Below are 14,548 nucleotides of genomic sequence, written 5' to 3'. Positions count from 1 at the left end.
TGGTTTGAATTTCAGCGGATTTAATTTGTATTGCAGTTCTGTCCTCTCTTTTTTGTCTCTGAATGCTCCCTTCAGCTCAAAGCCCTGAATAATTATGTGCACGCATGTTTTACTCGCAGTTGCACGCATAGCGGATTTGTAGTTCAAAGGCCACCCAAACAGTTATTTGTTCTTGCCCAGGAACATGTCACTCATGATCTGGAAGTGGATTAGGCATTAAAGGGTTAACCATCAAGACAGAGCAGGCATGAATTGGTGCATCAGAACACGAATATCATGGGTAGGCAGACAGCTTGGCATGAAAAGGTCTAAAATATCAGAAGAATGAAGGCCTCCCTGCAATACATGTTCATCCATATAAACATAAATATAATCACCAAAAGCTTGGCAACTTTGGGGATGGCTAACTGTGTTTCCAGAGCAGAATTTGAATGAGTGAAACTGCTTTTTTCCCTTCTTTCTTTCTTTCTTTCTTTCTTTCTTTCTTTCTTTCTTTTCTTTTCTTTTCTTTTCTTTTCTTTTCTTTTCTTTTCTTTTGGTATAATTTCATTCCCCTGCCCCACATTTTGGAAGCAAATTTAAAATAAAGATCTCTATGTTGTTGTTTTTTAAAAAGTGCACATTTCTTCAGGTGTACTGTGGTTTATAGGGACGCGGGTGGCGCTGTGGGTAAAACCTCAGTGCCTAGGACTTGCAGATCGTAAGGTCGGCAGTTCGAATCCCCGTGGCGGAGTGAGCTCCCGTCATTCGGTCCCAGCTCCTGCCCACCTAGCAGTTCGAAAGCACCCTTAAGTGCAAGTAGATAAATAGGGACCGCTTACTAGCGGGAAGGTAAACGGCGTTTCCGTGTGCTGCGCTGGTGCTGGCTCACCAGAGCAGCTTCGTCACGCTGGCCACGTGACCCGGAAGTGTCTTCGGACGGCGCCGGCTCCCGCCTCTTAAGTGAGATGGGCGCGCAACCCCAGAGTCGGACACGACTGGCCCGTATGGGCAGGGGTACCTTTACCTTTACCTTACTGTGGTTTATTGCTCTGTTGTAAACTGGACTTTAAATACACTATATATTTTTTCCTTTTGGGGTCTAGAACAGATGATATATCACTCCCAGTCTATCCCAACATGTGTGTGTGTGTGTGTGAGAGAGAGAGAGAGAGAGAGAGAGAGGAAGAACAGTAGTACAGTCGTACCTTGGATCCCAAATGCCTTGTGAGTCAAATGTTTTGGCTCCCAAATGCCTCAAACCTGGGAATGTGTGTTCCGGTTTGCGAACGTTATTTGGAACCCGAACATCTGACATGGCTTCCATGGATTTCGATTGGCTGCCGGAGCTTCCTGCAGCCAATCAGAAGCCGCACCTTGGTTTTCGAACATTTTGGAAGTTGAACAGACTTCTGGAACGGGTTCCGTTTGACTTCCAAGATACCACTGTATCTATTTGGATTGGTGGGGCAGAGGACAGGGAGGCCAGCACAGGACAGAGCTACAACCCATGACAGCCAGAGTTAGCTAAGTCTAGGGTTGTCCCACCTTCCTCCCTGTTACATTCTACATGGACTACAAGGAGCAAGCTCACAGCCAATGTCATCCCCTGGACAGATTGTAAACAGGAAGGCAGGCAGATGAGTGCTGGCTGTGAGCAGGGTGAGAGTGGTAGAGCACTTCCCCATTCACTCAAATAGACCAGCCTCCACTCTGTGTGTTTGCGGGCATGTACATGCAGTTCATCTCCTTCTGTTTCCCAAATCCAGGGTACCAGATCCACCTCTTCTGGTCTCATATGTGCAAGCAGGGGTGGAATATGCAAATTCCACTTACACATCTACATTTAAGTGCACTTAGGCAGCAAATGTGGGGCTGATTTCTTAATTTAATGGGGAAAACCATCATGCCATTTTCAGCTCAGCACACTGAACCTAAGATGAGCCCTGCTGAATCAGGGTGATGGACCGTCTAGTCTAGTATCTCGTTCTCACAGTGGCCAACCAGGTGCCTGTGGAAAGCTAGAAAGCAGGACCTGAGGACAACAGCACTCTCTTCACCTGCAGTTTCCAGCAAGTGTTATCAGAGGCAGGAATTTATCAAATTCTCATTGAAGGCCTCCAAATTGGTGCCCACCACCAGGTCTTGTGGCTGTGAGTTTTACATGTTGGCTATGCACTGCCTAAAGAAGTACTAAGCTGTATGTGCACATATATTTGGACTGTCTAAAGGTAAGATAAAGATAAAGGACCCCTGGACCGTTAAGTCCAGTCAAAGGCAACTATGGGGTTGCGGCACTCATGTCACTTTTAGGCCAAGGGAGCCAGTGTTTGTCCACAGACAGCTTTCCAGCTCCTGTGGCCAGCAGGACTAAACCGCTTCTGGTGCAACGGAACACAGTGACGGAAACCAGAGCGCATGGAAATGCTGTTTACCTTCCCACCGCAGCAGAACCTATTTATCTACTTGCACTTTAACATGCTTTCGAACTGCTGGGTTGGCAGGAGGTGGGACAGAACAATGGGAGCTCACCCTGTCGCAGGGATTCGAATCACCAATCTTCAGATCGGCAAGCCCAAGAGGCTCAGTGGCTTAGACCACAGCGCCACCCATGTTTACCTTTGGACTGTCTATCCCAGTGAGGTCAGCCAAAGTGGGAGCGGAATCCCAAGTGGGTAGGAATCACATTTCTCCACATTTGGACTGAATCAGGAAAGAGGCATGCCATCCTACCCAGCCCTCTTATTTCCCCCCATCTTATGGGAAACTTCCTATTTATCACTTGAGTGTTCCCATATTTCAATTTAGAAAAATAACCTGGCTTGTTCCCCACCCCCACTCCTTTTTCCGGTAAAGGGTGGACTAGATTGAACTGTAACTACTTTTCACCTCCCAGATGAAAAATGTCTCCATACAATCCTTGACTGCAATCTACGGTCTGCTTGCTGCTGCCCTCCTTCAACGCCACTTCCACAGTTGCTTTAGGTGACTCCTTGTGTGTGCAAAAACCTTGACGGACCCCAACCTGTATGATAAACATCCAGTTTGATCATATTTTGATCACTCAACCTTTTTTCTGCCGGTGCTTATGATTCTAATTCATTTTGCACAGCTCTGTACAAAAGAGGGGCTAAAAATAAAAAACCAGCCCAAGAGCAACTTGCACAATAAATGTCCTTTCTGTGCCATTTGATTTTTTTGTTTTTTTACTCCTGCCAGTACAAAGGTAATTCAAATCCTCTTTGATCGCTATTCTAGGGTGGATTTTTAAAAAGGCATTTTAAAAAAATAAAAAAATCCACTCTCCTGAAGCTTTCCAGACCTGCCACCTTATCCTGCCCTGGAGTGCGGCTGTAATTTCCTGTAATATTTCTAACCATATATCTTTCACTTCACTACAAATTGCCTCGGCTATTGAAGTCAGCCTGCATACCTTGTTTCTTCCTCTCTGCCATAGACTCTCTTTCCTCCTGCAGTATATTTCCATGCTCGAATCTGTCCTTGCAGCGAGCTCTGTGCCCTGGGAGTTAAGCAGTTCTGTCAGTTTGCTGATTAGATCAAGTCTCTCATACTCCTGTTTGCTACACGCTTCTTTTGAAATGCACATGCTCTGAGTCTTTTCCGATAAATGCCCATCGCATTCATAGAGGAGGGAAAACAACAACCCAGAAAGGACATCATTGGATGTGTCACTTCTCACTCCCCCCACTGCGGGTCTTCATCCTTAATCCTTTCGACTTGCTACCTGTTGCTCATTATTTATTTCTGCTTCAGTAGCACTTATCCATCACAAACAGAAGTTGGTTCATTGTTTTGTTTTTAGTCTTCTAAATCTCTTTGTTCTGATATCACATTCCATGTACAGTGGTACCTCGGGTTAAGTACTTAATTCGTTCCGGAGGTCTATTCTTAACCTGAAACTGTTCTTAACCTGAAGCACCACTTTAGCTAATGGGGCCTCCTGCTGCTGCCGCACTGCTGGAGCACAATTTCTGTTCTCATACTGAAGCAAAGTTCTTAACCTGAAGCACTATTTCCTGGTTAAGCGGAGTCTGTAACCTGAAGCGTATGTAACCTGAAGTGTATGTAACCCGAGGTACCACTGTATATCGACCCAAAACTGGGGAGCTGAGGGGTATCGGGTGGGGAGTCCACAGCTGCAACCCTTACTCAGCTCTGGCAAAAGGAGTTGTCATGGAATTCTTCTCAATATTGATCCATGACAGATTCCAATGTACAGTTAGCAGGGTAAAAACTTAAACACGTTGCAGGATTCCCCCAAAATAGACCAGAGGTAATTAATATTTTATCCAGAAGAGCTTTACTGTGACTGAAGGCAAATGAGCATCAATGGTCACAAATCCAATACATTCAGGGTTGGCATCGTCCATAAGAAATTCAGTTGTAGCAGACTTAACTTAAACTTACAATAACTTACAATAAGTCTAAATCTTCACACTAAGCATACTCTGTACAGAACACCACAACAGAAGGAGGAGAGATAGAAAGAAAGAGAAAGTGAAACCCAGGCTCCTTCTGGCCTTACTTTTGTAGTCAGCATGACCTTGACAGAAGAGATAACAGAACCAGTTTAAGCCAGCTGTACTCAGCTTCCCAGAAGGAATAACCCAAACATCATGAACCACCTGCTTGTTTCTTTCACACAGAGAAGCTCCCAGAACCCTCTTGAATTAAGTAGAATAGGAAAGATCTCTAAACATCAGATCAATACTTTCTGTACTAAGAAATGCAAACTGTCAGTAGTAACCAAGGAATGTTCCTTACACCAATTGACGACGAAGAGCCATGTGATACTCCCTACAATTGTTTCATAGTCAAGCTTGCTTTACAAGTTTAAGCAACCATCAGGAATTGTACTTGCCCATTTGGTGTTTTTCCCTTGAGTTAAATGCTGGGCATTTTGTTAGAATAAATTAGAAATTCTGTATGGAGATACATTGGGGGGGGGGGGAATCATGCGGTCCCACACCCTGTTTCATTAGGTTGCATCCCCCTGATGTGTTAAAATCCACCAGATAGGCATATGAGAAAAATGTGGAATAGGGGACTTGTGCCCACATTTTGTGTCAACTGCGCTATGCATTTAAAGTAGTATCGTACCACTTTAAACAGTCCCCACCCCAAATCTTTGGGGCTTTAGTTTACAAAGGCTGTTAAGAGTTGTTAGGGGCCCCCTATTTCCCTCAGGGAGTACAATTCTCAGAGTGATTGATTATTTGACCGCTCTGGGTTTCTGACGTTTGTTAATGAATCTTGCTTGTATCATTGTGGAAAGAGCTTCTCAAGAATATTGGTTGTTATTTAATGACTATCTAATCTCCCTCCCCGCCAATGTAATTATGAAATCCTGAATACGGAGATAAATGGAAGGAAAACCAGCCATTATACAGCCACTGTTCCTCCCTTCCTATCCAAAATTTGCTTGAGGTGGCGGAGTAGCCCAACTCACAAACAATTCAGAAATTCAACAAAAATTAATTTCCTCCTTCCTCCAGCTGTCTCTATCTCAGGAACATAGTAGTAATCTTACAGGATCCCCTCATTTTTCCTATCAAAATAAACACATTTGGTTGCTGGTCAGCTGAGATCCTTTCCTGCCACTGTGTTGCACTGTTCCCTTCCTCAAAAGTTGCGCTCCAGTGCCTTATTCATTAATTAAATGAGAAAATGAAGTGGACTTCCATTTGTTGCAGCTCTTGGCAGATAATCTACTGCATGGTTGCACCAGTGACAAAACCATGAAACTTTGCTCTTACGGGTTTGTGAGCTCCATGACCCTTATGCCGACACTTACTCTCTGGAAATCATGCTCTCTCGTGATTTCTTTTTAAAGAGAGCACCTTCTGGAGGAACTGCCTCTCTTAACCTGCACTCACTGGGAAAGGGACCTTAATTTCTAATGCAGTTTCTGCATGGACAAAGTGTCGCTAGAAACTATCCCCCACCAGTCTCCTACTCTCAGCCTAGCCTAGTCTCATGGGGTTGTTGTAATAAAATGGGGCTGCTTTTGGTGGCAGATGTGCCTCTTAAGGAATGCCTAGTACTGGCTTACAGTACTCCTAGGCCATTGTAGCTAGTTAAATCTCCCCCTCCCACACTTGCACACATTCCAGCCTTACGTCCATATTTTGCTAGTCTTGCTGCCAGAAATGCATGCAAATACGTATTTGCATAATTGAATTATTTCAACAAAAAGGGTAGTGACAGAAATCAGAATTTTTTGGCAAGGGTGGGGTGGGCAGAGAACAAGCAGAGAGAGCATGCGGAACATAGCAATTTACCATTTTCTGCACATATAATCATGGTGCATTTTAAAAGTAACAACACTCATTTTAGCACACTTCCTGGCTGGGGGGAGGGGAAAACAGGTAGGGAAAGGCCCCTTTAGCCACCTACTGTTCTGAAATGGTCACTCAATGTCAGGTTCTATTGGTCAGCAGTTTGAATATGTGTGACAGGGTGAGCTCCCATTGCTCTGTCCCAGCTCCTGCCAACCTAGCAGTTCGAAAGCACACCAGTGTGAGTAGATAAATAGGTACTGCTGTGGCGGGAAGGTAAACAGTGTTTCCGTGCGCTCTGGTTTCTGTCACTGTGTCTGTTGCTCCAGAAGTGGTTTTATCCTGCTAGCCACATGACCCGGAAAGTTGACTGTAGTCAAATGCCGGCTCCCTTGGCCTGAAGCGAGCTGAGCACCACACCCCATAGTCAGGTTTGACTGGACTTAACTGTCCAGGGGTCCTTTACCTTTTGCATACCTCTATCAACTATCTGGAAAGGCTGTAATATGTTTTTTTTCCCCTGTTTGGGGTCACAGAGAACTTTGAATCAGCTTCCAACACAAACACAGGGGCTTTTTCTATACTTGCCCTTTGAGAAAGTTTTGTTCTAATCCTGCCAGCCTGTGCCACTCTTCCTATACCCGTGGGGATCGTTTTACTATTGCTTATTTAAGTGAAACAAAGTCAACTCTTGAAATGCTTTCACAGGAACCTTACCCCCGCCCCCGGTTTTTCAAAAAACAACCCATTATAGGAAACTCATTTCCCCCTTTATTTAAAACCTAAATAAGTACCTCTGGTGCCTCCCTTGAAATGAATTAGTTATCTTGTTCATCTGCCACATCCTGGGGCTAAATAATTAATCATAGCCAGGTGCAGTTTGTTGGACTTGTTGTTCTCGAGAAATACAATAGCGAATAAAAGACAGAGAAAAGCTGTTCAGGGAGAGTACTTCAGCAAAGCAATGAACTAGAAGGACGGTTCATCTGTGCGGGTTAAAAAAAAAGTGATGGTGGGTAAGTGCCAGTGTTTGCAGAAATATCTGGCTTTATAAAGTTAGCTTCTGCCAGGAGAAATTTCTCCATCGTTTACTTCATTTCAAAATATACCAGATGCCTTTTTATTGTGCATTCATGATGATTTCTGCCCATGATTGTATCAAGTTGGTTATACGCGATCCTGCTTTCCATACTATTTCCACCAGCAAAAGTTTCTTTGTTTCCAATCAGGGGATGCCCCACAACGTCCTGAAAATTTTTATACCACTAAGGTTCTGGTTTAATTGTTGCCTCACTTTTGTTGCGCTACATGGCTTGGATACAGTATTTGACATTTGTTGCAAGAGTGCTGTCCATGGTACTAAACTCACACTTGTCCCTTCAGTATTCTTACTTTGCCAGCCTGCCTGTCTAAGGAACCAGGAACCACCAGCCCATTCTGGCATGGACTATCACCCTTCCTTGGTAGTGGGTGTCCCCACTAATTGTGACAGAAGGAATTTTTATTTATAAATGTTCTTTTTTATTTTTTATTTTTAAATCTGCTTTCCCCAAAGGAAAAACAAAGCTTAATTTCTTGCTATACTTTTGTTAAGTGTTCCTCTTCTGCAAAAGTATAGAGGTGTGCTGGAATACAGTATACACACACATGTACACACACACACATGCATCTTTTTGTAAAACACCACTGTCCACAGAAGGAGAACACTACTCCTTTGAGAGGTTAGCAAGGGAATAAATAGTGGGGTTTTTTTTCTTCTGAAGGTCTTTTGGATGGTCTTTGTGGGGTGGGGGGGATCATTTAAAATTAATTTGACCTTTTTAGCAGTGCCAATATGCTCTTCCAGAAACATAGCATTAAACAGAATCCCAAAAGGAATAAACATTTTATTTTTCCAGGGAATTAGGACTTTCCTTTCTTAAATTCCCCTTCCTTGCCAGGAAGAAAGCTGGAAAAGCGCATGACATGTCATAGAATGGGGAGAATAGCAATAGAACAGAATGGAACCAGGGCAATCTGCATGCATTACCCTAACTCCCCTGTATTTGTTTTACAGCCTCTGAGTTTACAACTCTCATTTAAGTCTGGAACTCCAAAACCCCAAATCAATTGCTATTGAGTAGGATAATATAGTGATGATGGATTTGCCAATGTCTGATTTCTACTTTGCCCCACATCCTTTTATTGATCTGTTTATGTATGCTGAGGACGGGAGAGATTTCATGTTTTTTAAAGGCCTACACTGCAGTTCTATAGACCATGAATTCACAAACTACATCTTGAATAGTAATACTACCCCAGAGTAAGAAGCTTGAGAGGAATCCAGGTCATTTTTTAAAAAAAAGAAAAAAGAAAAAAGAAAAAAGATGAACATAGCACGTAAACCACAGTATATTGAGCAGATGATGATGATGGCATTTATTTTTTTAGGATGGTCTTCCTCACCATCTGCTTTTAATTGGAGGTGGCAGAGACTGAACCTGAAAGCCCTAATGCACCCAACATATCTGCTCTGCCACAGAACCAGAGTCCCTCTCTCAACAAATAGATTTCTACTCCCAGGGTACCTTCCAAATGAGATAATATTCCAGGACTAAGACTAAGGACAAAGATAACAAGACAAATTTCCTGTTGGGAAAAAATGGAGATGTGGGGGGTGGGGGAGAGAAATTATCAGGTCCAGCTTGGTAAATTGTCTCTAGTGAAAAAGTCAACCTAAGTCATGTTTACAGAAGAAGAAGAAACACACACACAAAACCCCAACTCAATATTTCCCAATAGGAGATTCAGATTTAGTTGCAGGGCAATTGCCATTCAGTGTAAACAGAATACTGGTTTTCTCATGCATGGTATGACTTGAAATGACAATCTGGAGAGCTCTTGCTAAGCACCAGCATAACTATAGTTATAGCTTGAGCAGAAACGGTTGTTCCAAATCTGCAGCATGCCTACTATTGGATCCTGGTAAATTAATTTGAAATGCAGTGGGTAGGTAGATTGTTTCAATGTGGGCAATGGGACCAGCCCTGTAGTTATCTGTGGAGTGAGTGACTTAAAGAGTATTTTTGAAGACAGGTGCCTTAAACGCTGCTTGCTCCATCACCAGGAAGTTAATCAAACATCCCCAAAAGCTTTGAAACCAAGTATCTTTTCTGCTGCCACTCATACCCACAATACAGTGGTACCTTGGGTTACATATGCTTCAGGTTACAGACGCTTCAGGTTACAGACTCCACTAACCCAGAAATAGTACCTCAGGTTAAGAACTTAACTTCAGGATGAGAACAGAAATTGTGCTCTGGCGGTGCGGCAGCAGCTGGAGGCCCCATTAGCTAAAGTGCTATCTCAGGTTAAGAACAGTTTCAGGTTAAGAACAGACCTCCAGAATGAATTAAGTTCTTAACCCGAGGTACCACTGTACACAGCATCACTTATGCTTACCCTTAAATTTTAAAAGCAAGACACATTTTGAAGATGTGGTTCAGTCAGCTTACCACCAAGTGCTACTGCTCAGGGCTACCAACAGACATTTTAAAATATGAGGGCGCCCAGTGCTTTTTTTTCTTATAAAATGTTTACAGGTACTCTCTTTTTTACTCCAGAAAAATCACAATTTTATAGTTCAAATCGGGAAAAATAAATACAGTTAATGGACAAAAGTACAAAAACCATGCATTACCTCATATTACGCAGCTGACAGCTCACAGTAACTTCCATATTGGCATGAGGTTGTGGGCACTAACATCTTCCTGATTCCTCTGCTTGCTGTTGGTGTCTGTCGCCAGATGTCGTCCTTTCAAAAACCATGAATTTACAAACACTGAAGGCTTAAACAAACTCAAAGGGAGGGCCTACCAATTTTACAAATATTAAGTTGGCTACAGTGTTTCAGTGCAATGAAGCTCTTGTTAGATTCAGTATTAAATTCATCACCGTGCTAGATTCCAACTCCTACTTCACACATTAAACACTCGCTTCCGTCTGAGACTCAGGAAACATGTGACAGGAAATGAGGCCGCCATTGGGGGTAGCAATGGAACTGACAATTCACCGTGCTAGAGAAGAAACTAAAAAATTTTAAAAATGTAATTTCTTCTCCCATTAGATTCACAAAATGTCCCCCCAGAAAAAAAGCACTGAGGGCGCCATTCATATAAGGCAGCCTTCCCCAACCTGCTGCCCTCCAAATGTTTTGGCGCAAAACACGCATCAGCCGCAACCAGCAATCTAAATGGTCCTAGATGTTGGGAGACATAATACAACAGCCTTTGGATGGCACCAAGGTGGGGAACGTTGATGCAAGGCAGGTGTTGGGAACCGTTGTCTTTCCAGGATGTTGCTGAACTACAACTCCCATCACCATAGACCATTGCCTATACTTGCAGGGGCTGATGGGAGCTGTAGTTCAGCAACAGCTGGAGGGCCAAAGTTCCCCATTCAAAAATTTTGCAAGTCTATTTAAAACTCTTTGCTTCCCTTGCATTTTCCTCCAATATACTCAAATTTGTCTCATGGCAACTCTATCCCTGCCCTTAATCAACAAGAATACAGCTATGCACTTAGTTTCTTCCAAAAATTGTTGGTTTGTAGCACTCTTTATTAGTGCTGAGTTGAAACAAAAGGCATATTTGCAATATACAGTCATACATTGGAAGTCAAATGGAATCCATTCCAGAAGTCCATTCGACTTCCAAAACATTCAGAAACCAAGGTGCGGCTTCCAATTGGGTGCAGGAAGCTCCTGCACCCAATTGGAAGCTACGGAAGTTGCATCGGACTTTTGGGTTCCAAAGAATGTTCACAAGCTGGAACACTCACTTCCGGGTTTGTGGTGTTTGGGAGCCAAAATGTTTGACACACAAAGTGTTTGACTTTTGAGGTACGACTGTACATCCTCCTCTGCAAAAAAATAAAAAAGGTCTCTGGACGTTTTTCAGGAGTGAAAATGGTTTTCCATTCAGAATGTTGGCGGAAAACATTGGTGCCACTATGCTTGGGTTTCATGGTGTCTTTTGTTGTATGCATGTCATGATTATTGAACATTGTCCAGGAATCTGTGGACAAAGGGTGGGTCAGTCATATTTTGAATAACATAATAAATAAGGCTGAAAACCTAACCATACATACTTGGGAGCAAGCCCAATTAAAGCCAACAGGACTGTGTGCACACAGAATTGTGCTGCATAGAATTGTTGGAAGCCTATAGTCAGAACAATGCCCTCACTCTGATTTAGGTTCATTCTATTTTCGTGTAGTCAGGCCTGATTTGATAATGTGGAGCTATGATGTCATCATGCTTGCCATGTAGTTTCTGGATCACACAGCAGGAAAGGAAAGGAAAGGAAAGGAAAGGAAAGGAAAGGAAAGGAAAGGAAAGGAAAGGAAAGGAAAGGAAAGGAAAGGAAAGGAAAGGAAAGGAAAGGAAAGGAAAGGAAAGGAAAGGAAAGGAAAGGAAAGGAAAGGAAAGACTGTTCAAAATAGAAACAAGGGGTTGACAGGACAGGCAGCAAACAGTAGCTTTTTTTTCAGGGGAAACTCACAGTGCTCTGAGACATTAAATACCCACCTGCATGGGATGCGGATAGCGCTGTGGTCTAAATCACTGAGCCTCTTGGGCTTGCCAGTCAGAAGGTCGGCGGTTTGAATCCATTCGACCAGGTGAGCTTCCATTCCTCAATCCCAGCTCCTGCCAACCTAGCAGTTTGAAAGCACACCAGTGCAAGTAGATAAAAAGATACTGCTATGGAGGGGAGGTAAACAGCTTTTCCATGGGCTCTGGTTTCCGTCACAGTGTCCTGTTGTGCCAGAAGCAATTTAGTCATTCTGGCCGCATGACCAAGAAAGCTGTCTGTGGACAAATGCCGGCTCACTTGGCCTGAAAGCGAGATAAGCACTGCACCCCATAGTCACCTTTGGCTTGACTTAACCATCCAGGGGTCCTTTACCTTTTACCTTTTTATTGCCAGCTTCAAAGAGACTGATGACTACAGAGCACAATATATCCCTTCCTACTTGAAAGAAAGGGACTGCCATAGCAACCTTATGCTGATACTGCTTGACTGAACATTGTGGGCTCCTGGTGATGCAGCCTGCTTGAAGGAGGCAGACTGGGCATTGTGACTTCATGATTATGATTACTGCTTTAAGGGGAGGGACTAGCCATTGTGATCTCATTCTGACACTGCTTAACTAATGGGCAGAGACTGGACATGGTGACATCGTGCTGATGCTGCCAGCTCCAAGGACTGGCTATTGTGATCTCATGCTGACGTTCCCCTTCAGTTGTTGTAGGCAGCCTCTCCAAAACCAGCCAAAAATATTAGGGAATCATAGAATAGTTTGGGCTCAGTTTGATGGGAAAAGGTGATCAGAACTCACATGCAACTGCTATGTCTTTGGGATACCAGACAATGACTGCCTCTGCCCACTGCTACTGCCAGCTTCAGGGACACAGGTGGTGCTGTGGTCTAAACCACTGAGCCTCTTGGGCTTGCCAATCAGAAGGTCGGCGGTTCGAATCCCCGCAATGAGGTAAGCTCCTGTTGCTCTGTCCCAGGTCCTGCCAACCTAGCAGTTCAAAAGCACACTAGTGCAAGTAGATAAACAGGTACTGCTGCAGCGGGAAGGTAAATGGCATTTCTGTGCACTCTGTTTTCCATCCCGGTGTTCCATTGCACCAAAAGCGGTTTAGTCATGCTGACCACATGACCCAGAAAGCTGTCTGTGTGGACAAACGCCAGCTCCCTTGTCCTGAAAGTGAGATGAGCGCCCCAACCCCATAGTCACCTTTGACTGGACTTAACCATCCAGGGGTCCTTTACCTTTACCTTTAAATACCCACCTCTCAGGTGGGTTCCAGCACCTTTCTAGTGGGTGGCATTGCCATTCTAAGAGAACAAAGGACGTGTTCATAGTGAGTTCCAGCACATCTTTTTCTAGGAAAATAGTACTGCATGTTTCCCAAACACATGATCAGTGGTTGCAGTGGCAGCCATCACAATGACACCTACCTGCCAAGACTAAAAGTCATAGTGGGGTGAAGGGTAGGGAGACAGAGACATGAAACATTCTCTGTATGATTTCCTACCAAGCCCTTGGACGAGATCAGCAGTGCAATCCTATAGATGTCTACTCAGAAGTAAGTCCCCTTGAATTCAACAGGACTCACAAGCAAGGTAGCATTTATTTATTAATTAATACAATTTTGATACTACTTTAATAGCAATCTACATAAGTGGGTTATATAGAAATTCCATATGTGCAGGGTTGCAGCATGTATTAAATTAATAAGAGGCAATAGAGCATTTACCTGTGGAGGATTCCTAGATTCAGTGCTGCTAGGAATACACAAAGCTGCATGGGTCTGCAATAATTTGAGCAGCACAAGCTGTATCTTATTTTAGCAAAAGGAACATTTGGAGAGTGTGGATGTATGGATTGGTATTTGTGGATGCAAAATGTGGAACCACAAAGGCAAATGTTAATATGGACAAAATGGAATCCTCAGTGGAAACCTGGTTCTAGGAAATCATGTTGCCATGTTTCTCTGCAAATGCAAGAAGTCATATATCATGGTGCTGTACCTTTCACTTGCTTCAGTAAGAAAATGTCATGATCCCACAACAGCCACTGGCAGATTGACGAATGGCCAAGGGCACCACCCTCTGGGTAAGATTTTTCTTCCCCAACAGTCTCTAATACAAAATGTCCTTAGAATAGACCCTCAGATAACAGTCCAAGAAAACTTCCTATTCACTTAACCCATGTATGGTGAAATCCTCGATTCAGATTTATTTAGGTGGCGGAGCAGGTACAAGGGTTGTCGACTGTACTGTTCTGGTTCACTTCAAAATATATAGGAAGGATTCAAGCTGGAATTTAAGCAGGAGATTCAATTCTCGTCTCCTTATCTGCTTTCAACACACTTGTTCGCAGGGGACGCCTACTGAATGGGGCAATGGCTTGGCAATGTTGATGTAGAGAATGATGAAAAAGAAAAACCTTTCAGAAAAGCACTTGACAACATTCAGGATTAGGGCTTCCAGACAGAAGACAAATAGCCAGATTGAAGCTGTCTGTCAAATTCAGTTGCAAATACGATTTCTTCATCCGGTCCTGTGCAGGTATAAACAAGAGTTGTTTTTGCGATGCACCTTTTAAATCTGCAAAGGTTAAGCTGCTCCCTCGCCTTTAAATTCAAGGCTTGAAAATGAGATGTGTTAATTACCGCTGCCACAAAGCTTGGTGTTTTAGAGGAAAAACTTGAGTTC

General features: G+C 43.4%; 1 protein-coding gene and 1 long non-coding RNA gene across 3 annotated transcripts in view; both read right to left on the bottom strand.

The window, feature by feature from the left end:
- LOC308585313 (uncharacterized protein) overlaps window positions 1-12,721 on the bottom strand; it is a 180,917-nt gene extending 168,196 nt beyond the window's left edge. The window contains exon 1 of one of the 2 annotated variants that reach the window (XR_014007223.1): window positions 12,224-12,418. Coding sequence is in view for 1 of the 2 variants with exons in the window: in XM_081190988.1 (XP_081047114.1) it covers window positions 12,231-12,452 (222 nt within the window). In the remaining variant the exon portion in view is untranslated. Of the gene's footprint in view, window positions 1-12,223 lie in introns of both variants that reach the window. The other variant, XM_081190988.1, reaches the window with a different exon arrangement.
- Window positions 8-3,501, bottom strand: LOC308585353. The gene is made up of 3 exons (XR_014007317.1): window positions 3,413-3,501; window positions 2,869-3,004; window positions 8-198 (listed from the first exon to the last, which is right to left on the bottom strand). It is a non-coding gene; the product is annotated as an uncharacterized lncRNA (long non-coding RNA).
- Window positions 12,722-14,548: the final 1,827 nt, after the last annotated feature.

This window comes from Podarcis bocagei (genome assembly GCF_964188305.1).
Source record: "Podarcis bocagei genome assembly, chromosome: 4".
Taxonomy (NCBI): domain Eukaryota; kingdom Metazoa; phylum Chordata; class Lepidosauria; order Squamata; family Lacertidae; genus Podarcis; species Podarcis bocagei.
The sequence above is the reverse complement of the archived record's forward strand: the minus strand, read 5'-3'. Positions and strand labels throughout refer to the sequence as shown.